This window comes from Heterocephalus glaber, unplaced genomic scaffold (assembly GCF_053883595.1).
Source record: "Heterocephalus glaber isolate CG9 unplaced genomic scaffold, H.glaber_assembly_v1.0 deba00000768, whole genome shotgun sequence".
NCBI lineage: Eukaryota > Metazoa > Chordata > Mammalia > Rodentia > Bathyergidae > Heterocephalus > Heterocephalus glaber.
In genome coordinates, this window is record NW_028258162.1 from 5,658,542 (window position 1) to 5,683,035 (window position 24,494).

Here is a 24,494-nt window from a genome sequence, read left to right on the forward strand (position 1 = left end):
CAATTTCTTTGATTCTTTTTTTTTGTCATCTACATTATCCTTATAAAACCATTTAGTGATTTTTTTTTAAAAAGACCAAAGTGTGTATTTTCATAATTTGAATTTCCTCTGGTAAAATTCATGTTTCTTATACATTGTAACCTGTCTTAGTTACTTTTCTCCTCGCTGAGACAAAATACCCAATACCCAAAGTTGAAAGGAGAAGGGTTTATCTATCTCACAGTTTGTAGAGGTTTCAGTCCATAACTGGCTGGCTCCAAGGCAGGGTGGTGAGGCAGACAGGGATCACACAGGAGAAACAGTTCATGGCAGGCAGAAGACAGCAGAAGGAGGCAAGCAAGGGACCAGAGCAGTTTCTTTCTGCTCCTTTTATCCTCTATCTAGGCCACTGGGATTAGCGTGGTGCCAAACCAATCAGTGTATTGATTTAGCAGTCACACACCCTTAATCCCAGTGTCACAAACACTAGATTCAGCCACCTCTGAAGAACCCCACCTATGACTCCATGAGGCTTTAGAGGGACTTCTAGACACAAACCAAAACATAAGCCTAATTCTCTTACCTCACTGTGCTGAATTATAAAGCAGTACTTATTTGTTTCATCTTAGAGTTGCCTCTGTTGATTTTTTTTTCCCCATTGCCTTGAATTTTTGATTTTATCCTTGACATTATGAACATTGTTGTTGTAAAAACTCTGGATTCTGTACTCAGGAATGTTGTTTTCAGAGAGTAGTATGATTTGTTTAAACAGGTGATTAACTTGCATAGAGTCAAGTTGCAAACCCTATCTTGTTTGTAGTGGGCAGTGGTCTAATCATGCATTCAGTTCTTTCAGAGGTGTTCCCTGCATGTGCATGTCTCACATTGAGCCAGACCTTAGGCAGTGTTTGCTCATAGAATATGGGGCACCCCTGGTCTGGCTTTCTTCTTTCTGGAATTCTTTTTTTATGCTACACCTGGTTGTTCTGGCTTTCCTGTCTGGTTTCCAGCCAGCCACCTTCCTAGCAGCGCTGTAGCTTTACACACACCAGCTGCAGCCGCATCCCAAGCTCAGGACAAAGTCTGCAGGAATCTAACCTACTTTGACTCCTTCCTCCAAATGTCTATTCCTTTAAAAATAAATATACTTCTTTTGCTTATCTTTAAGGGCTCGAAAGTCTGAGTCTTTAGATTTTTCTTTAATGTAGTCTGAATGTTCATTATTTGGGCTTTCGTTCCAGTGAAGAGGAGCAGCTTTTAATCTGTTATGGGCTGCTCTTTCTCGAGGGCGCTAGAGCCACAATCCATGCCTTGATAGTAAACAGTCTATTGTTTAGACAGAGTTGGATGTTTTTTAAAGGAACACTCAATAAAAGACTAAAGATGGAGAAAATAATCCCACATTATCATTTTCTAGATCACCCATTTTCAGCCTTTGTACTCTGAATGTATTTATTTAAAATCAGGTAAAAATGAATGTTCATTTAGTCTTTTCTATATTTCTTATTTCAAAAAACTTATTGAGTGAGCATCTGCCTTTCTCCACACACTATTCTAGCACCGGAGGATATAACGGTGAAGAAGAACATTTATTTTCCCCACTTAACTTTCAATCTAGTGATAGGGACATACAAACCTAAACTTACAGTTATATATGAAGACTAAAATCTCCACCATCCTCATGGCCCAAGCACCATTTAAAACCTCATACTGTGAATAAAACCTCATACAAGAATAAAAATGTGTGTGAATGTGCGTGTTTTGCCAGTGTGTCTTGGGAGCATCTATATTGTTTTTAACATGAGAAATTTCAGTAAATGAAGCTTGGATTTATTTTTATAAGACTTAGCTTTATTAACAGGGAGGTAGATCTTTTGCAGAATGGAAGTGGACCAAGAAATGGAGGGAGGGAGGAGGGAGGGTGAAGAGAAGAGAGAAGAAAGAATCTTTCCTAGCACATGTCCTGGAGTTGCCTCACTCAGTTACTACAGCCATTGAAAACCAAACTGTTAGCTAAACCGGCAAATGTTTTCATAGCTTTATTAAACACCTGTTGCTTCAGTAGACACCACGTTTGTCTAACTAACAGCAGACTGCATCTGACGGAGACTAATAACTAAATTTGCAGACTGTGTGAGAAAACCTAGCACTGATACTGTGCTTCTCAGAGGTGTGCTGATGCACATGAAAGCACATGAAAGCAAGCCTAGTTAATGCCCTTTGGGGACACAAGAGTTTCCTTTGCCTTGACTGGTTCTCGTTCTAACAGCAAACTCTAACCTTTTGTTTATAATGATACTCCTTTAAAAAAAATCCTGTAACATTGATGGTAGAGGGAGCCCATCAATTCCATTGTAGGTAGTGCACCTGCAGATGACTGCATGGCAGATGAACTGCAAGATTAAAGGAAAGGTCTTATTCAGAGATATAGAAAGCAATGGTTCAAAAACCGTGCAAGAGCTGGGGTCTTTATAATGTTCTAGAAGTCCTGTTTCAGTGGAAAAGTGAAACACCATGGGTCGTGGGCAGCAAAACTGAAGTTGTGATTCTGCTGTTCAATTCGGGCATGCAGAGATCTGTTGTAGCGGCGGAATCTCACAGAGAAGAGGTATCCCTCTTGTGCAGAGTCCCTGAGCAAAAATGTGCCTTCAGGTTTCCCTTCCAGAAGGGCTTCTGCTTCATGGCGATCCATCACTCCTCAGTAACAGGGATTCCCTGTAAGCTGAAGCAAATCCAGCACAAGGAAGTCTATGTCATCAGCCTGTGTATGGACTTGCTGAGCTCCCTGTCTGCTAACATGAGCATGGCTGTCTCCAGACACCTGGTGCTGCTTCTGCCTCCGAGACTGCAAACACAGGGTGCTTGTGTCCTCTTCTGAGTCACAAGTAGCCCGTGGAACTGCAGAGCTGTCCCCACTCATCGCTGTCATTCCAGGAGCTGACTTTGGTCCCAGTTTATAGAAGGGATTGACCTGTGCAGTAGCTTCAAATGTATGTATTTGTGCACTGGGAGGGGGATCCACCCCTTCTTCAATACTAAGCCATCTTCTCTCTCAGTCTGTCTTCTTCATCTTCTGTAGAAACCACGGAGAGATCAAATGTATCAAAAAAGGTTGAATGTGGACTCACCGGAGCTGTTTGCTATTTAATCAAATGCCATTTTTGGGCTAAATCCGAGGCAGCAGGAAAAGGGCATTTCTTGAGCATCAATTCAGAAAGATGTATTTTTCTTTTTTTTTGGAAAAGAGGGGCTTCGACTGCTTGCTGCAAGTTCTCGTGGGAATCACAAGCCCAGTGTCCTGCAGCCTCTGTCTCAGAGAGTGGCTCCCAGCAGTTCTGCTGGAGACACTGTCCCTGTCGTGTGCTAAGCTCACTCCACAGCACCTCTCTGGCCTTTGCAACCCACTTCGAGCTCTACCAAACTCTATCAGAATCCGAAGAACTCTGGGTCTCTGTGGAACAGGAATGCGTTTTCCGCCTACCCCACGGGCCATGTTGAGAGTGGGAATCTCTTCGTGTGAGTCTTGTTCCTAGGGTGACACATGAATCATTATCCTTCTCCATGCTTCTTTCAACAATTCGAGGGATTTCGGTGGCAGAGTTTTCCCTTCTCCTTGAAGAATTCTTTGGCGGACTTCATCTCAGCTGCAAGGCAACATTTGCTCCTAAGGGATGCCAGGTGGAGTCTACCAGCCTGATGTTTTTCTCTCTGGTAGACAAACACCCCATGGAGTTCATGTCCACGTTTTCCCTATGGCTTCCTTCTCCCTCCTGACCGAAGAGATTCTGACATCTGTTTTTGAAAGTATTCTACATTTCCCCCACTTTATCCACTAATTAAAAGATCTTCCTCTGACTAGAAAAGCAATTCTCCAAAACACCTTGGAGCCCACTGTGCACCAGCTCCCACGATGAGGGGCTCGGCCTCGGGTCCTAGTCCTCTTCCCGGCCGGCCCATCTGGGTCCATCCTGTCCTCCACTGCTCCCCCCGCCCCCCTTCACTCTTTCCCCTGCCCCAGCCCCCTGGATCTATAATTAAAGGCACTTGCCTCTCCCACTCTAGCTTGTGTAATATTGATGAAGTCAAATTTATTTATTATCTCTCTTTATATATCAACCCACTTATCCATCCATTTTTTTGTTTATTCACTCTTTACAGCATTTATTTTGTTTCTCTTAGGTGTCATATCTAAACAATTGTGCCTAATCCAAGGTCACAAATTTATGCCTATTATTTCTTCTTAGAGTTAATACCGTATATTGAGATTTTTAGCTAATTTTAGTATATGATGTGAAGTATCTACTTTCTTTTGTATGCAGCTATTTCTGAGCACCAAAGATTATTTTGTCTTCATTGAATTGTCTTAGTACCTGGTCAAAAGTCAGCTGGCTACTGATGTATCAGTTTATTTCTGAACTCTCAGTTCTAGTGCATGATTCTTTTTGCTTATAGGTTGCTAGTACATCACTGTTTTGATTAGTGCAGCTTTGTCACATGTTTTGAAAAGAACTGACTAGGGAAGTGTGAGTAGTATAATTTTGTTCTTTTCCACGATATTTTTGAGCTGTTGTAGGTTTTATCTACATATAAATTTTAGGAACAAGTTGTCAATTCTGCAAAAATAGTGGTTGGAATTTTGAGAAAAAAATGTGTTGAAGGTATAGATCAGTGTAATGACTATTACTATATTCACAATGTTAAGCCTTCTAACTGTTACACATGATGTCTTTGTATTTAAGTTTTCTTTAATTTCTTTCAGTATTGTTTTGTGGCTTTCATTGTACAAATTTTGCTTTTCTTTTGGTGAATTCATTCTTCAATATTCTGTTTGAGGCTATTGTAAATGAGATTGTTTTCTTAATTTCACTTTTGCATTGTTTGTTGTGACTATATAAGAATGCAACTGATTTTTGTTTAGTGGTCTTGTACCTTACAAACTTATCAACCTTCTTGTTTTTTAGTGTTACTTGTTTTTATTTTTTATTTTTGGTGGTTTCTTGATATATATATATATATATATATATATATATCTCCATCCATCCATATTATCTACAGATAGAAATTGTTTCACTCTTGGTTTCCAATCTGGATGCCTTTTCATTTATTCCTTGCCTAAGTAATGACTAGAGGGCTCCACTACCATCTTCTTGAGTAATTGATCATTTTATCATTATAAAAAGACCTTTCTAGTGACATTTTATTCATCTTAAAATCTTATTTTTTTCTGAATTTTATAGAGCTGCTCCAACTCCATTTTGGTTAATGTTTGTATGGGATGTCATTTGTAACATTTTTAGTCTTTTTAGAAAGTTGAATCTTAACATTACCTTTTGCATGAGCCAGGGATTTAGCTCAGTGGTGCCACCTCCACCTGACTCGCAAGTTCAAGGTCCTGAAATTGATCCCTAGTACCAAAAAGAGATTACCTTTCACAGGTAGCATAATGTTGTGTATGATTTTTATCTCTGAATTTCAATTGGAGAATTTAATTTATTTTACATGCAACATAAATTACTAAGATATAATTTATACCTTTTTGCTATTTATTTTCTGTATGATGTCTTTTTTGTTCTCTATTCCTTCATTACTGCCACCTGTTGTGCTAAATGAATATCTTCTTGTGCATCATATTAATTTCCTTGTCATATTTTACTGAATTTTATATTTCTTAACTATTTTATTAGTAGTTGTCCTAGAGATCATATTTAACATCCTCATTTATAGTGACCTAGGTTGGATTAATACCAACTTAACATGAGTATACAAAATTTTTGATCTTATGTGACTCTATTGTCCAATTTCCTGCTTTTTACTAAAAATTATATCTATATATTTTGTGTCAGTCAACATTGAATTATAATTATCTTATATATAATCAATTATAATAAATTTATTGACTATGTATTTTTAGTGAAAAACTTGAGACATTTATAGCTAAATAAATGCATCTTGAGACCATATTCTTTCCTTTTTTGGTTTTTGATTTTTTGAGGCAGGGTCTCCCTTTGTAGTTCAGGCTGGTCCTGAACTCACTATGTAGCCTAGACTGGCCTTGAACTCTTGGCGATCCTCCTGCCTCAGCCTCCTGAGTGCTGGGATTACAGGTTTGCACCACCATGCCTGGCTCAGAGATCATATTATTACATAAAATAAATTGTACACATGTAAAAACCACATTCTCTGATGTGAGAAACTGGAAGTGAAATCGAGGACCAAAATGTATAATAGATATTGTGAGACAGAAAGAAAACGTTCAAATGGGAAGGGAAGTAGGGAGGGGGGTGGGGGAAAGGAAGGAAGGGAAAGAACAAAAATGAGAAAAGAAGGAAAAAATGGAAACAAAGCTTCTGTAAGTAAGGAGGAGTGGAGGGATTGAAGGGAGGGGAATGGTAAAAAGAACCAAGATATGTCGTGTACAGGTACAGATTTCCTGTGATGAATCTGATCATTATACCTAAAATGCACCAATAAACTTAATTAAAGAAATTCTATTTTTCTCTATTTTTTATTTGCTTATTTTTCTAATTTAAAAACTTTTATTCATACTTGTACACATTTATTAGTAATAATTATATCATTGTGGGGTATTATAATCTATAATTGTTTTTATTTCCATTTCTCTTCCCTTTTTTTTCTCCTCTGTCTTTCTTTAGATTCCCTTCCTATTTGCAAAAGATTTCTTTATTTTATTGGATATCTGATTTTATATTTTTTTATCCTTTAGACATGGATTCTCCTCTCTTTGAAAATGTTGTGATAGTTGATTTAAGTTTTTTGTCTTATAAGTCTGACTATCCTCAAAGATGCTTTCTGTTGATGTATATTTCTTTTCCCTTTATATGGACTATATTTAATTTCTTTGTTTTTCACATTAAAATTTTGGGCCTATAAAATAATGTATATCATACTGCAATAAATATAACAAATCTGGAAATCTTACATCCCTCTATCCTCACCCAAGTTTGTTGTCATTACTGTTTGTTTTTATTCAGTGACTTTCCTGAACTAATTCTGTAGTCTCTATCTGGCCACTGAATCCTCTAGTTGGTTGGCTTAATGACTGAAGAGAGAGTTCCTTACATGCCTGTGTCTTAGTCACTTCAGACTGCTGGGTCATGGGCTGATTGGCTTATGAACAACTGATCTTCTTTCTCAGAGCTCCAGCGGCTAGAAAGACCAAGATCGAGGCAGCCGTATGGTTGGCACCTAGTGAAAGCCAACTTCTGTGAACAGCACTTTCTCTCTGCTTCTTCATATGGTGGAACAGAAGGGCAGCTCTTTGTGGAAAGCCTTTCCCATTCATGAGGATTCTGTTCTCCTAATTTACACATTTTTCGAATCCCCATCTCTTTCAAGCTTATGCTGATTAGGTTTTAACATAGGTTTTGGGAAGGGCACATCACATTCAGATCATAGTAATCTAGAACCAAGAAATATCTCAGCGCTTGCCTGGGCTTTCTTGTGTGCATGTCGGCTGCACCTTCAACACTTACCCAGCCAGCTGATAATCCTGCCTCTGTCTTTATTTCCAGCTTTCATAGAGCCTCAGGGTTAGCTTGAGAAGAGTGTTTAGAAGCTTTCCAGACTGTACACAGTCTCACACGTGCACATGTCTTTTTAGAATTTGAGGATTATAATGGAACTTTCAGAGCTTCTATTGACATCTCTGTCCCATGAATTTTATTAGTAGTCTGTTGTTTTCCCCAAATGTTACATACTCTTGAGGCAAGTATAAAGTGAGGACACTTGCCACTTGTTTTTGATAAATCCTTTATATATAAGAAAGATTTTTGTACTGAGAGAGCTGCTGTAATGGTCAGTTTCAGACAGTGTCAGATTACGACAGATAAATGGGAATGAGGCTTTGGCAAAGCTTTAGCTCCCTTTAACTTATTCTGTGGCTACCAGCATGTATAGGAATGCAGATTGAGATTTTTTTTGAAGTTACTGTGGAGCTAGACAGTAGACAATGAGAAGAGGTCAAGCTAAGATACATAAAACACACATTTGAAAAACTGAGATTCAGATAGTTCTTGACTGGAAGCACTCCACATTGCTATAACATTTGATTCCTCTTCAGAGCCATGGAAAAGTTGATTCGGACTATTTTTGTCATTTTAAAATTGCTTTTATAGTGGAGAAAATTTTCAGACATCTTTGTGATTTCCATTATCACCTTCATGTTTTATTATATGTTTCATGAGCTTATAAAGTGACTCTACTTGTCACTGAAGCCATATATAAGGTGATACAACAGCATTCATATAGCATTTGCTGTCAAAATTATAAGCAATTAGTATTTGAGGGTATCCTTTAAAAGGCATTTTCACAAATAGTTTCTGGTGTATAGACCTTGTTGGTTTAATGAGAAATATGAGAATAAAACAAGATTTGATGGAAACAGAATTTATTAAAGAGACAAAAATTAAAGCATCAAGGAGTTTTGAAGACTATTCTCTATATTGTCTGAGGTGAGCCATATTTCTGTCAAGGATGAATAGATATTTTTCATTTTTATAAACTTGATACTTTAACCTTGCCCCACGCCTTGAACATTGTTATGGTGATCCATTCCTGGAGCTAGATTTTTTTGGAGGTGTTCTTGATAACTTATGTTATCTCACTGTTACAATTCCTTCTTGGAGTTCCTTTGAGCTAACTGGTTACAATGTAATAGGAGTTATGTTTCTCCTACTCAGATTCAGTCCCATTAATCTCTCAGAATTTGGGAAATGGAGGAAATGCAAGGCTGCTTATCAATAGTAGAGTGAAATGAAAGTGAAAATTCTTATCTTTCTCGAGGATCAGAGTTGGGGAAGTTCATTACCAAGGTTTTTGGATTTAACTGGCAAAACCTGATTCATGATTTTTGTTGCTTTCATATTTTATGTACTCCTTTTGTGTGTCATCCAACATGGTTTATGTTGGGATTTTACTCCAATATTTATCCAGTTACTGAGAGAAAATATTTTCCAAGTCCCTCTAGCATAAACATTTAAGGAATTTTTCATGAAATCATGTTTTTGTTTTGTTATTTTAATAACATTTTATCATAAGATCATTTAAGATGTCTACTTTAAAGATTTGCTATGTATTTATGCACGTGCTTTTACAGATGCAGGTATACAATGGGACTTAATGAGCCAGTTAGACAAACTGAAATGGGTATGGTGTAGAGATTAACAGATGGTAATGATAGTAATGGTGATGGTGATGGTAGAAATCGTGATGATGAATGTATAGGACAGATGTATTACTAGGCTGCTTCAAGGAGTAAGAAGGATGTATAAAGCGAGTATTGAGTACAGTTTTTGTTATCTAAGAGCTCATATAGTTTCTTCTCAATGATAGATGAGTCATGCTGCCGAAAATCTACTTCTTTGTCTTATAAATGAAAGTGATGACTAGTGTCCTCTGGAAAATGAGAGAACTTTCTGTAAGGTGACACTGCTGTCTGAGAAACATCTCTATCTGTAACTCCTGTACTCATGCTATGAATGTAGGGTTAAGTGGAGCAACACTGCAAACAAAATCAATCAAAAAAATCTTGCTGATGTCACTAAGTTCGAAGCAAAGACAGAAAGCAGACACTGGTATTAGTATGTTTTGAATACATTTTTCTCATGAAAAGAAAATCATTTATTATTAGGGCAGATGTCAAAGAATCTCTCACTGATTCCAAATGTGAAACTTTACTTTCTACTATAACTTGAAGATTAAATTGTATTTAATAGTTGACAAAGTACAGAATAGTTTATGGTATCATAATGCATGCCTAATGACATAGTTTATACTTGTAATAAAATGTTCTTCTTAAATATTTAAATAATTTATTCTTGTATGACTTGAAAAATACTATTTCAAGTGCTACTTTATTATTTAAAAACTCAATATATCAGATCGGATTTTAAGAATGAACATTTTTAATAAACATGATTAATTTTCTTGACAAGTGGAATTTTATCCTACATATTTCATGGATGCTTTTAGTAGCTAATTATTTATAAACAACAATTTAAGGCCTGTTGAATGCTATTACCATTTGTACTGCTAACAATATTATTTAAGTCCCAAAATAATATATCCTTTTGGCTCATTATGCATATTTGATTATTTACTTGCTTAACATTTGTTTACCTGCCACAAGATCAACTAATGATTGTCCACTTGTATCACCATGATACCAGGTCTTCATTTAATTGTGTTTATATAATAAGTCTAGAGAATGATTTCAGTTATGCCTCTGACTATATGTTTAAGCAGAATAATGCCACTGTTTTCTGCTTAATTAGAGCGCAATAAGAATAGGAAAGAAGTTAAGTTTTATAGTTTTATTATTAAATTTTTCAATGGCAGGATAATTAGATTTGATTTCCAATCTGACTTTAAAATGCCACCGAATAACTTGGATAGACCTGTCATTATAATCATCATCATCATGTTTCTCATTCCTCTTGACATCAGAATGCACCAAACAGTAGCAGAAAACAGATTGTAATGGTTCCCGATTATGTGCTATAATCCTTATAAACATTACAGGGGATCTACAGAAGCCTAGGGAACGCACAACATTTATTTTACAAGCTTCTAAATAATAGCAATCACTGACATAATCTGTACTGCAGCAAGAGAACATAAGGACTTGGGGTGTTTCTCACATTTCTGGAAAACACTGGGACTACTCGACCCAAAGTTTTTGAAACAAAAGCACATGAAATAATGATCTCTTTTGAATTCTTCATTGAAATGCTTACTGTGGTAGGCAATCCCAGTATAATGTTTTCCCTGGATACCATTTTTGCAGAGTTGTCACTTTCTATGTCAGATATGATTAACTGGATTGTGGACTGTGGCCCATAATGATGTATAATCACAGTTAATTATCTCACCAGGCAATATAAAAAGTAAGACTATTGGACCATTTAATAAGACAAACAGCATGTTTTCATTTTTTTTCCCCCCTACACTGTGATTGAACACAGGACCCAGGCCTTCACACTGAGATGCATACTGAGCCCTTTGTAATTTTTTTGTTTTTAATTTTGAGACAAGGTCTTGCTAAGTTACCCAGACTGGGTTTAAATTTCCATCCCTTCTGGCTAAGCTTCCCAGAGTTCTGGGATCACAGATTTATGCCCCCACTCCAGATTAACTTTTTATTCTTAAAAAAGTGTTACACTGACCTACTGTGGGTGTGGGCTGGAATCACCCTGGTAGGCTGAGTCAGTTCGCCAGTGGTGACTTTCGACTTAACCTGCTGCCTCTCGTTTCTCACAGCCCACTTCCTCTCACTGGTGTGCAGAGTGAATTCTACTTCCTCAGCCCTAAGAAGCAGAGTCTTCCTCTCCACTAATGACCCACATGTTTGCCAGGTATTTGAATGCTACCAGCAGTTTAAATACTCTGTCATATTTGGAGATTGCTTTATTGTAATTGTTTGGATGCTAATTATTTTTCACAGATTACGTTTTATTACTTTGTAAGCCACATCGCTGGCAGGTTGATGGCGGATCTTCAGACTCCATGTGGTGATCCTATTCGGCATTTATGGCAAAACACAGCCGGTCTCCCAAATCAGTGGCAGAGAACTGTCATCAAAATCCAGAGCTCACAGGGATTTCAGGTATGCATGTTCGACTCTGTTTGGAAGGTAAATGAATAGGAACCAGATTTCCAGTACAGACAAATTAGAAATAAAGTGGCCAGCTTAGTTGGCCAGGGACTTTCCTGCGATTTCCAAATGCTACACGTGGACTGTCCCAGGAAAATTGGTAGGGCTGGTCGTCTGAAAAGACATTTCCACATTAAGATTTTGAATTTATGTAATAAATTAAGTCAGTATATTGTAAGATGTATTGATGTATCAGTAAAATAAAACTTTATAATTCTCTCCTCAGTTTCTTGAACCTTTTTAATTTTTCCTTTTTTTTAAACCTTCTCTTTCTTTTCATTTCTTTTTCCCAAGCATCATTTTCTTTCCAGAATTTTTTATGCTTTTGAGAAAAGAGAAGGTTGGGTAATGAGGAAAGGGATGTTTGATTTAAATACTAATTCCAGACATGGCTCAAGGAGAGTAATTGTCAAATTCATCTCATGGTTAAGCTCAGTTCAATACACCTGTTATTGTCCCAAGTAATTTCGAAAATTAAATCCATTGCAAGCCTATAAAACCCCAAATTATTTATGCAGCCTAATAAAATTTAGGCATAGTGGAAATTATAATCTAATGGTTATTACAAGGGTTCTTAGAAAAGTGTTGCATATTTTAACATTTGAGACAGCCAAGCAAAATTTTCCAGTTAAAAATAAGATTTCAAAGCATTATTTTCTTTGTTTTACTAGGGATAGAACTCAGGGCCTTCACGCTGTAATACACCCCCAGCCCTTTTCTTTGTTTTGTATTTTGAGAGTCTCGCTAAGTCACTAAGTTGCCCATGGGTGTGCTTGAACCTGAGACCCTCCTTCCTCAGCCTCCCAGAGTCCCAGGTTTACTGGTGTGTGCCACTGTCTTCAACTGAAGATATTTTATTTTTAATTAGTTTAATTTTAAACTTGCTTTGTGGGCAAATTTAGTCTATGTTGGTTTCCTTTAATGTTTATTATGAGAATGATATGATTATTTTATAAATTTTCTGTAGAATACAAATCATCTCCTGTGGGATGATTTTGGCTCTTACTTAAATAAGAGAATACAGGCAATGATTTGGATTCAGGAATCTCAACCTTTCAGTGAATGATGAATCCTGTACTTACAAAAGACATATTTGGGGTACTTGGGACACATTAGGCATAACGCAGTAAAGGTTCTCAACACTGGGATAAGGATGCGAGGAGAAGAGTGTAGGCCCCTAGGCCCTGAAGGTATCCGTTTCTTTGGCGCCATGGACCGAATGGATTCCCCTGAGAACCAGTCATGCATCTCATTTGTCCTGAAGGTTCAGTTGTTATTAACCACTAGAGAAGTTTGTCATGTATTTCTTATCCTTCTCTTCTTAATTCCCTGTGTCTGCCTGTCTTTTCTTCACCAAAACAACAAAAGAAACAAAATAAAATGAAGACTGCTTTTGTAGGAATCAAGCCAAACCCCGTAGACAATAAAGAGTGGATTTGCTGAGCTATCTTCTCTCCCTGTGATCGTATGAGCTGTAATGACTGAGAGGAAAATTTGCCCATGCATATACTATGTCATAATTTACACATCTTTTTAAACTTTAAAATAGTGTCGATTGTAAAAGTCTTCAACTGTCTTTGCCAAGTTTAGTGCCTTTTAGTATCTACTCGTGTGTATCTTTAGGTCAAGGCCTCTATTAGTGTAACAGGATTTGAATGCTGGGCAAAGTTGATAGCTGCTGGATCTTGTAAGTTAAACCTTCCAGAATAGCTTCAGTGGTTTCTTTGGCTGCCCATTCCCAAATACTATGGAGGTGGTGACTATGTGCGGCAGGTAAATATAAAACTGACAATTGCAGGGTGTTCAGCTATAACAGGTGGCAGGGTTATTCACTTGAGTGCTTTAAATACACAGTGGCTTCACAGAAAGCAGATGCATGTGCACCGTATTAATTTGTTTCCCAAATTACTTTATTGTTGATATAAAAACAGTGCTTCTACTTTAAAGGCTTAGTAAAAATTAGTGGACTGTATGACTCTCTTGGGATACTCTAGCCGTACCAGTCTTTTAAGACTGCAGGTACGTTTCAATTCTGTCCTGTCAGCAAGTGAACAGATGTTCATTTGCTTTTGTTTGGTGGGCCACAGAAATGTGCTGTGCTTGCAATGTAGCCTGCCACGGTCTAGTATCTTGTTCCTGAAGAGTTTTTGTGCAAGGCTCATTTGTGGGGATTTAAAAAATCAATATCCCCATGCAGTATCTGCTGCCTCATCAACTTAGAAGCTTCTGATAATTATTCTTTTTTTGTTTTTTTTGAAAGTTTCCCTCCGTGCTCACTTTTGATAGTGTAATGCCATGCATATGTGCTTCCTTTAGAAATAGCCACAGAGATATTTCATTCCCATCTAGATCCAGCTTAGCATGTACTTTTGAGAAAGCCCTTGGGTCTAGTTCTCATCTGGGGGCTTTATCATGTCCATCTGTAAAATACTAGGTCCATTCTTTAATAAAGTTGAAGTACATTAATTTCCAAGGAAGTACTAGTACATCAAAAAGCAATGATGGGGCCAGGGATTTAGCTCAGTGGCGCCGTCCCCTGCCTCGAGAGCACAAGGACCTGAGTTCCGATCACCGGTACCAAGAAAAAAAAAAAAAAGCAAAGATGTTAGCTACAAAGATGGCACCATTACAGAAGGTTTCTGAAGATGTGTAAGGAATAATGACTACTAATTCTGAAGCAATTTACTGCATAAGTAATTGTGTTTAGCCCTTTGTAGACAAAAATCTAATTGACCCTTAAGGAAATCCTCTGAGGTACAGTGATGGTTTAGCCCATTGTTAATAGGACAATGAGCTTTAAAGAGTTGACTAACCTACCCAAACCCACCCAGACTAGGATCTACGGGAGTTTGATTTCAGATATTGACTGCTTAGCTTCTGAGTCCTAATAATTTTCTGTATCAAGTTAAAGCACTAAAAAGATTTAGAGGAAATGGAAGAAAACAAAAAATAGCTACCAGATTTGGTCAAATCTGTTGCACATGACTCATTAAATATTCTTTTGTTGATTGTGTTGATAATGTTAGAAATTGCATAGTGCTAATTAACTGCAATCACATTTTTCAAATTGCATACATAAACACTTAATTTTACTATTATTCTGCAATGTTCAAAGAGGCAAAAAATAAAATGAGCCAAACATACAGTAGATACTTGGCTCCAAATTGAGATGAACACCCACATTCTTTTAGAAAGAAGCTCATACATTGGTTTTATGGATAGGGTGGAATGAATACTAAGTTACTAAGCACATTACTCTCTTTAGTTGAATGTTTGGATTGTTCAACTAAATGATATTGCCTAAGTTGTAAAAGTGCAGCACTTTAAACATTATCCATTTTATTTCTTTGATCCTTTATTTAGAAATACTGGAGAGTTCTCAGCACCCTCTTTAGGAAGAATAGACCTTATTAATAAGAACAAAAGATAAGTTCCTCATAAAAATAGCAATTGCTATCTTAATTTAAAAAATTTAATCCCTTCAAAGTATAATCTGAGACATTTTTACCTTTTAACTCTGTAATGTTTACTATATAAGCATATGATAGGGAAAATTACTGTTATCTTTTGGAATTTCAAAGGTTTGCTTGGGAAATAAACTGGACATATACTGCTAGGTAAGAAAACTCTGGTATAATACATATAATTATGTGTATAGCCATGTAGCTACTAACATAACCCCAGCAGTTTTATATCTGTGATCCATTCACTACCACAGATTCCACAAACATTGAAATCAAGTGATCTGAGCACTGAACTCTCGCCTCTGTTAAGAAGTGATGTTTTTTTCAATGTCTGAGGAGGAGAAATGTGTCCCACATTTACCAGTGAATCAGTGTAAGCCATCCCTGGCTTCTATGATGTTGCCTAACTCCAATCTCACTTTCCTCCCTTACGATCTTCCTTCTTTTCTGGTACCATTTTGCCTTTTAAAAACGATTTCCCCTAAAACTACCAAAATGAAGCAGATGTTTGGAAAAAAAAATCTTTGGCTAAGTTTTGGAGGAAACAAGGAAGGTTAGGTATCATTTTTCTTAGAAACACCATTCCTGTACATCAGCACGGCCTCTACCGCGGCCCTTCATGGGTCCTGGTTCTTTCTCATCATGCTGGGAGCCTATTTTCTTTAGCAGTTTTCTCAGTTCCTAACCAGAACCCCGGAAAAAATATTTTCTGTGTAAATCTATTCAATGATGTCTGATGGATTTTGTTTTGTAGCACAGAGATCCATTAGTAAATTCTCTACACTTGGAGAAATAGTTCTTTCCCTAAGAAACGTTTCTCCTTCTCATATGGCAGCCCATTTTTACAACTTTTCTTCAGCTATCCTGTTAGCATGTAATTTAGCAGAATCAAATAAACATATGAGTTGCAAACTCTGATGAGGTGAGGACTAAGGCAAGAAGGTAATTTCAGAGCTGCTTCAATAAATTGGGCATGAGGATGTAGGATCATAAACAACAAAGGAAGGAAAATAGGCTCCATGTGTCTTAGCAGATTGGACATGAGAGTAGAGGAGAAAGTCATTCTAGGGGTCATTTTGGAGTGTTGAACTCTATTGCCAGAAAATGAGCGAGGTGAGAAGTTCAGCTTGGGGAGAAACAAACACCATACTATGAATTAGAAATGACTCCTGTCATCTGCCTGAAAATGTCTGAGATATGGGAGCAGAGTTTGGGAGAGACAGAAACATTTGTGATATAATTTTGTGCTTCTTCAGCCTGGGTACCAGTTAAAACCCCGAGAACAAATGAGATTTTTTTTGAGGGAGGAGAGAGAGTGTAGAGGAAGAAAAAGAACAGATGATGAAGTTATTTCCACTTCTCTCTATACATGTGGTGACTATAGACATTTGCCTGAAAGCAAGCCTAGAGAATTTATCTGTGTGAGAAAGCTTTCAGGAGATAAAATGTTAATTTGTAGAGACTATTCAAATTTGAGCAAGAAATATACAATTCATATAACAACTTGAATGCCCCAATCACTCAATGCTAAAATAATAGTAGCTAACATTTATTTACTAGTAATTATATACCAGGGAATGTTCTTAATATAATAAGTCATTTTTCCTTGTATACAAGTTATTGTCACATAGGTTTTTATTTTTATTATTGGCATTTACAAAGAAGAAAACAAGGATGGAGATGTCAAACAAGTTCTCCAAAGTTCTGGTGCCAGTAGGGATGTAGCTAGGCTTTAGTATGGCCTGTTATACAGGACCAGATGTGAACGTAGCTCAGCATAGGATCTGCTATGGCTTCTTGCATCCAGACCAGTTGTTTACCTAAGAAGCAGTGTTGACTTTGTGCAATAATAATATATTTATATTACAAGTTTGTATAATGCACACCTGTGTAATATATCCAAGGGGAAGCCACACACATCCTTGGTGTTTCTTAGTCGGGGTGGGATAAAACTCTTCACCAACACACTCATTCCTTTTGATTTAGGTAATTAGAATTTGGAAAGTGGCTTCTTTCTAAGTTTCCCAGACTAATTGCATCAGGATATTTCTTCTTGGTGCAGACTTGGGCTGGTTAGGGATCATTTTGTTCAGCACACCCAAATTTCTGCAGAAATTACCACATACAAGGTACCATTCAGGCATTTTAACAATAAGTTCCTGAACAACCCATTCCTAGTCAATATCCCGAACTGTGTTCAGATGATGGCAGAGAATGTGCACAGAGAGCCCAAGGACATCCAGGGCATGACAATAAAATTGAGAGAACCAGAGGTGAAAATGGAACACAATTCCAAAATGCCAAGAAGCAGCAATCAAAATGAAGCCTGGGCCCTAAAGCTGGTAAATGTCAAGTACATGAACACATCAGAATGGAACACAGAAGGCGGTTGCAAGCTGGAACTAGATGAGTATTATTTCATTTCCCAAATGTCCTACCTAGCATGTGAGCCATGCAAAGTAACGGCCTTACATTTCTTTGTCCTTGAGAAGTATTGGCATTGATTTCTTTTACATGGAATTGGCGTGGTCTCCCATGTTTCTTGGAAGTGACATTTTTTCTTTGTAGGCTCTCTCTAGGAGCATTGTGCGGTGAGTGATGCCCCTTGCCTTGTGTTTTTGTTTTGTTTTGCTTGTCAGGTTGTTTTTCAAGGTCAAATGATTGCCGCCCATGAACAGGATGAAGTCATAGCTATCGATGACATATCTTTCAGTTCAGGCTGCTTGGCTGCAGATGGTAAGAATGTGTACTCTCATTTTGATCCTTATTGTATAAAATAAAATCAGTGCAATTTAAATAGTGTAATAACTTTGATCTGCTCTCTGCTTTTGCCTGGTGTTTCAGTGCTGGGATAGTTTCCATTGTTTTAATGCATTGTGTAACCGTGACTGGATGTGGATGTTTATATGGTGTGCTGGAAGTGAAGGCAGGCTATTTTTCACAGACTGTGATGCTATAAAGAGCTGAATAGGATAATTTACTTTCAGATTAGAAATCTCACAGCAAGATTTACACGGGGTAGTTAAACCTTAACAAGAGAGCTCTGTGCCTTCCAGGAGGCTGGTAGAAAACTGGTCTCCATGGACTTACAATTGTCTTGGAGAATTGGTTTGATCATGATTATGCTTCAAAATATAAAATAAGGACCAAGATATCATTTATAATCTATTGTTTATTTAGACCAAAAAATATGCCGATAAAGCACATAATTCAGATCTAAAGATGTATTTTCTTTTACTGTGAAATACTTGAGACTGAGTGGTTTATAGTGGGAAGAGGTTTAATTACTTCACAGTTCTGGAGGTTCAAGTGCATGGTACCAGCATTTTCTTGGCTCTGGGGAGAACCTCATGGCAGATTCCCATCATGGTGGATAACATCATAGCAGGAGAGAGAGAGGCAGAGGGGCAGAGGGGTAGAGAGACAGGGAGAGAGAGAGAGAAACAGGAAGTCAGAGAGACTTGGGAGAGGTCAGGTATGCTATCATTGATCACGATCCCATGAAATCCACGTTGGTGTCTTCCAAAGGTGGTGACCTCAGTCATCCAGTGACCTCATGCAAAGTTCCCACCTCCTTTTAACATTGTCACTTTGGGGACCAAGCTTCCAACACTTGCACTTTCTGAGGACACACACCATACTTAAACCATAGTATGAACCATAGTAGCTTTTTTTCCCTTTTTTTGGCAGAGAGGGGTCCCAATTTCTAATTTGGTACAAAGCTACAGTGCTTGTGATAGCTAGTATTTTAAGAAGAGATGTGCTCTTTTCCCTAAGAAGGAGTAAGGGCCTCTGTGACTGCACTGTACTAGGATTTTCGGAATGTGCTCTTGCTGGTGTTTTTTAGAGCTCATGGATATTATGTGAATCTTGCCTACCACGGTAGGATTTTCTAGCAGCTGGTCATAGCCTCTTCTACCACTGGGACACATAAAGGAGGTTTTCCTCCCTGTGCTCAATTATATATCAGGTAAGAAATAACTAGATTAGAAATTTAAATACAGATGAATTGAAATAGAGAAGTTAAGAGTCACAAATTGCACACTTCTCCCATTTTAAAAAGTAAATATCTAAGGTATCAGCCTCTATGCCTTGTCACTAAAGGAAAGTAACATTTTAGATTTATCAGTAGGGATGCCATGTATCAGTGTCAAATATATAGTAACTGCAGGCAAAGAAGTCTCAACTGCTGACTGCTTATGTTCAAAATCTCCTCATCCTCTCTTTTCTGTTACCTTGTGTGATATTTCTGGATCCAGAGCACCGGCAGTTTACACTTGATTTTTAATGAGCCCTTTAATTTAGTTCCTAACCCTAAGCATTTCAACAGTATCTTTTATATCTCAGGTCTATAGTTTCAGCAGAAATTTGGGTTTACCAAACAAAATGACCCCTAACTGGCAGTATTCATTTGCTAGTCTAGCTAATCACCCTTAAAAGAGAAATAGTCAATGATATCAGCTATTGGCTGGATTTCCCTCACTGGTGGCCTACTGCCATCAAAAGGAAACTGCGTTTACATTGCAAGTTGACAAAAGAACATTCCTGGGCTTGGGAGTGGAGATTTCCTATAATAAGACCCTATTCTTATGTCAGATATTTCAGAAGTTTCTCTCTGTCATGGGTTCTGGGACCCAGTCATTTCCCAAGTTATCCTGATCCACATACTAGGACAAAGGCCAAGGTCAAAGAGCCATAATAAATATTCAGAAGATAAATGTCAGATTTTTGTAGCAGGTACTTCAAAGACTTTATAAAATAAGTATAGAAGTAAAAACAAAACAAAACAAAACAAAAAAAACAAGCGTCTGTAGATCCTTAGTTGGAATGGAAACATGAGAAATTTGTACATCCAAGGGAAACTTGTGGTCTAACCAAAAAATATTGAAGTCTACAATTTCCAAGGCAATTGTTCCAGACATCATTATAATTGAAATGTATTTGAGGTGGTGTGGGAATGAAGTTCACTGAAGATGAGTCATCAATAAGTTTCAAGGCCCTTTCTTTCTTTCTTTCTTTTTTTTTTCTTTTTTTTTTACTGTACTTTGATCTGAGCATTAAATCCATACAACATGACAAAGCTTGAGACTAGAAAGGAGGACTTTGAAATTCAATACTGAAGTCTGCAAAAATGTGGAATTTATACATAAGTGGGTGACAGCATGAGGAGATGAATGCATGAACTTAGGTGTTTTATACATTGAAGGATAAATAATTATGTAGAAGAAAAATTAGGGATTTAGAAGAATGGTAACCTTTATTTTAGGCTTTGTGTTTTGTGGGATATTAGAAAAGGAAGCTACCTACTGGGAAAGCTGCAAAGGAAATGGTTCTTCTTGTGGAAAAAAATCAAGATTTAGGTAAGATCACCTGATGTGATCTTTGAGGGGGAGTGTACAGTGAGGGGCTTTGTTTTTCAAATACAATAAAAATTGGCATATTTAAACTCCTGGAAGGAAAACAACACCATGAGGATTTATAATGGAGGTAAAACATAAACTATGATGGGATAGCCTTGGTACTTGGATGCAGTTGTGTTTTGTAAATGACAGCAGTGTAAGAAATGGTAAAACTAAACAGCATTACATTTCCAAATGGAACTTACTAGAGAAGTTGAGTCTTGCTCGTAACAAACTCAGCCTAGTTAATCATCAGAATCACATAAGGAAGTGGGCTTGATTCTGGGCTGCCTTCCAGATCTGTTAGATGAGAATCATTGAAGATAGGACCTGCAATTAAAAGGTTCTCAGGATTTTTTTTGTGACATGGCCAAGTCTGAGTTTAAGAACAGGACTAGGATGTAGGAATTCCAGGTCCTAGGTCCATGCTGATTATTGCACTTGGCAATGGTGGTCCTAGAGCAAAGTTCCAAATGACTGCAATCAATGGTTTCAGTCTCATGAAGTCCTGGTTGGCAGCAGTTGGGGTGGAGAGAGAGAGGCAAAGCCAAACTCATATCTTCTGAACATTTCCTTTAGAATATCCTATTCTAGTGGGATAGAAAGCATTTAGATGCAAAAAAACAGTCTGCTGAAATGACTGAAAACCTAGAGGAAAGAGACAGTTATGGTATAGATTCTTCAACTCCAACACTGAAAGTCAAGGATAAAGTGATCTTTTTTTTTTAACCTATGCCACAGCCTGAATATTGAACTTCTTTTGAATTTCCTTTTCCAGAGCAATTAGTCCACTGTTCTCAGTCTCTGCCTCCTGAAAAGTCTTGGGATGTGGTCAAAATGTAGAATTTTTTTTTTTTTTTTTTTTGGCTACAGTATAACACACATGGCCTTTAGTCCAAGGCCAATGGAATCCTTGTGTTTCCAGTTGAAACCTCCTAAGCTTGGCCCTTACAGTCCACATTTTCATCATCATTCTGGTCTTCTGAGCTTCAGTAATCACCTATCAGGCTATGCTTATCATATTCAAAACCTGCCCTGGCTGCATATCCAAACCTTTCCAAATTCCTTCCACAAACCTGTTCTAAAAGTTTCTAGACCACATGCTTATGTATGGTCACAGCAACAGCCCCATTTCTCTGGTACCAATTATCTGTGCTAACTTTCCTGTTGCTCAGATATAATACCCAACACACAGCTTCAGGGGATGGAAAATACTGTCTGTTTTTTGAGAAAGACAAGCAGACAGAAATTGAGAACTGTAATTTTTTTCCCCTAAACAAGAAGGTTGATGTCTAGTCACTTTCTTATTTTCTTAAGAACACATGATCTCCCCTTAAAATGAAATACAATGGCCACCAACAAATAATCATATCAACTGGGATCAGGCAATATTTATTCCTCACATGTCAGAAAAGGGAGGAATGAAAATTATTCAGAACATCCAGGATATCTTATGATATAGCAATGGACATAGAAAGTGCTTAGCAATCAATAATTGTGATTGGAAAACAGATGCAGTTTAGATATAATCTTAAGCAAATCAATAAAGTGTCTATTCCTGTATTTCTTCACATGCCCTTTCCTGGCATTTTAGCAACTTCAGTGAATTCTTTGGTGTTACATTGATCACACAATTGATATTGCTGGAAGCTGTGTTTTGAATGTGCAATTTGGCTCATTAATGAAGGAGTTTCTTCAGGTAATGACCTGCAAGAGACGGATGAAACTAAAACACAGCACTACTGATAAGATATCACAGAACCATAACCTGCTTGACTCTTTAAAAATCACTGCAAATGCCCAATATGCTCAACAATGAAACTGGCAGTAATGAACGGCTGCTCTGTCCACCTCTGCTGTAAATGCCTTGGAGGACAGAAAGATATCTAAAGTACATAGTAAATGAGCTGACTAGCCAGGAGTGTAAGACAAAAATTAAATACGTAAAACAATCACAGAGCCAAGAATAGCAGTGATAGTTGTTCAGTTCTTTCATGTGGTTTGAGGAAATATGTGCACCCATTTGTTATGAGATATTTCTACATAGCTAAAAGTTTCAGAGGTAACTTCTAAAGAGTTTGTTTATAGCTGAGAATTAACTCCAAATGAATAGGTTTTATTATCACCCACGGAATTGTTGGAAGCAAATAGTCCTTAGAAGTGAGCCCGATAAAAAGAGTGCAAAGATAAATTTTTCTGACCCTTTTCCACCGCTCCTCACCTGTATTGTACATGATCAACAGGTCTTCACTCCCTTCTGCATCAGAATAGGCAAGAGATATGTATTTTGGATATTGAGGCAACAAAGCAACCTCATATGAGGTAGCTTATTTTTCCCCAGTACTAGGCACTTCCCATTTAACAACTGAATTCTGTTCCTGTGACTAGGTTGCTAAATGACTCAGTCACTAAGTGAGGAATCATATATAGTGTGCACATCACAATATTCAGAACAAAGAAATCATCAAAAGAAACTTCAACTTGATGACTTTGCTTTTATTTGCATAACTCTTACATGCAGTGCTGTAATGTATAACAGTATAAAACTACAGTGCTGTATTGTGCAGTACAATCAGCAAAAACTACTGTATAAGCAAGGTGTACTGTATAAAAAAAGACATCGAGGCTCGACAAGCAAGATGTGAGGAACTGTATCTAACAAAAGGACTGATTGTAAGTTCAAGTCGTGGGTTGTGAGTCCAAACAATTGTTGAACAGGTAGGTGACCAAAGGAGGAATATCTGTACTTTTTAATTAAATGAAGAAGAAAATTTATTGTGGTAAAATTGTAGAATACAAGCAGTACTTAAAAAGAAATTAATAGATGTAGAAGTTTTATTAGGAATGTAGAAAGGTCCCAGATTAGTAATTTCATTATTTAAAGAAAGTAGAAAAAAAATGAGTCAAAGGTGAAATAGGCAGTAGAAAAAAAGGTGTGTGTGTGTGTGTGTGTGTGTGTGTGTGTGTAGTGAATGATTGAAAATGGGAAATAGAGAAAATTATTGAAACAAAAACTGGTGAGTTGTTTGAAAAAATATAAAATTGTTAAAGTTCTATTTCAATTGACCAAGAAAAGAAAGAGAAAACACATACATTGCCAATATTAGGAATGAATAGTGGCTAACACAAAAGACCTCAGGATATAATAAGGGAATGCTACAAATAACTATGCCCAATAATTCAACAGTTTCTATGAGACGAACAAATTCCTTAAAAGACAGAAACTGTTAAACATCAATAAAAGGTGATTACCTAAAGTGTTTTGTGTTTATTAAATAAGACTCCTAGTGAAAATCTTCCATTAAAGGAAACTCTGAGACCACATGGTTTCACTGGCAAATTGTGTCAAATATTTAGGAAGAAATAATCTTGGATCTATACATTTTATCCAAGAAAATGGGACTGAAGAGGACCTTGTTACCTTATTCAGCAAAGTCAGCATGGCCTGAACACAAGATTCACACAAAAATATAAGAAAACTACAGGTCAGCATTCCCAGCAAAACGAAAGTCTTTTACAAAATATTAGCCAAAGGAATCCAGCAATATTTGAAAAACAAATATAGTGCAACAATCCTAAGAATTCAAGACTGGTTCGATATTTGGAAAGTAATCAATGTGAGTCACTATGATAACAGACTAAAGAAAAAGAATACATGCCAATCTCAATAGGTGTATGAAAAGCATTTGATGTAACTCAAAAGACATTCATGATTTAAAACCTCAACAAAACTATGAGCTTCTTAAATTGATAAAAGGCAAGTGCAAACCCCTACAGCTAACACTACCCTCTGAAGAAAGAATGATGGTTTACTCTAAAGACTGGAAACCAGGAGAGAATGTCTAGACCTCATTTTATTCAACCATGTACTGGAAGTCCTAACCATTGCAATATAGCAAGACAGATAGTGTTTAAGAGGAGCAAAAGAAATAATTCTGTCTCTTTGAGGATAACATTACGATCTCAGAGAATTTATTTTTA

The 24,494-nt window shown here is 37.1% G+C and overlaps 1 protein-coding gene and 1 pseudogene across 9 annotated transcripts in view; one reads left to right on the forward strand and one right to left on the reverse strand.

The window, feature by feature from the left end:
* The window catches only part of Malrd1 (MAM and LDL receptor class A domain containing 1), a 725,534-nt gene that overhangs the window by 90,001 nt on the left and 611,039 nt on the right, over window positions 1-24,494 (forward strand). For 8 of the 9 annotated variants that reach the window (XR_015449658.1, XM_087207225.1, XM_087207223.1 and 5 more), the window contains exons 3-5: window positions 11,257-11,351; window positions 11,441-11,602; window positions 17,754-17,850. Coding sequence is in view for 8 of the 9 variants with exons in the window: in XM_087207225.1 (XP_087063351.1) it covers window positions 11,257-11,351; window positions 11,441-11,602; window positions 17,754-17,850 (354 nt within the window). In the remaining variant the exon portion in view is untranslated. Of the gene's footprint in view, window positions 1-11,256; window positions 11,352-11,440; window positions 11,603-17,753; window positions 17,851-24,494 lie in introns of those variants that run through there. The other variant, XM_087207227.1, reaches the window with a different exon arrangement.
* On the reverse strand, window positions 2,186-3,806 carry LOC101707656 (suppressor of cytokine signaling 5-like; annotated as a pseudogene).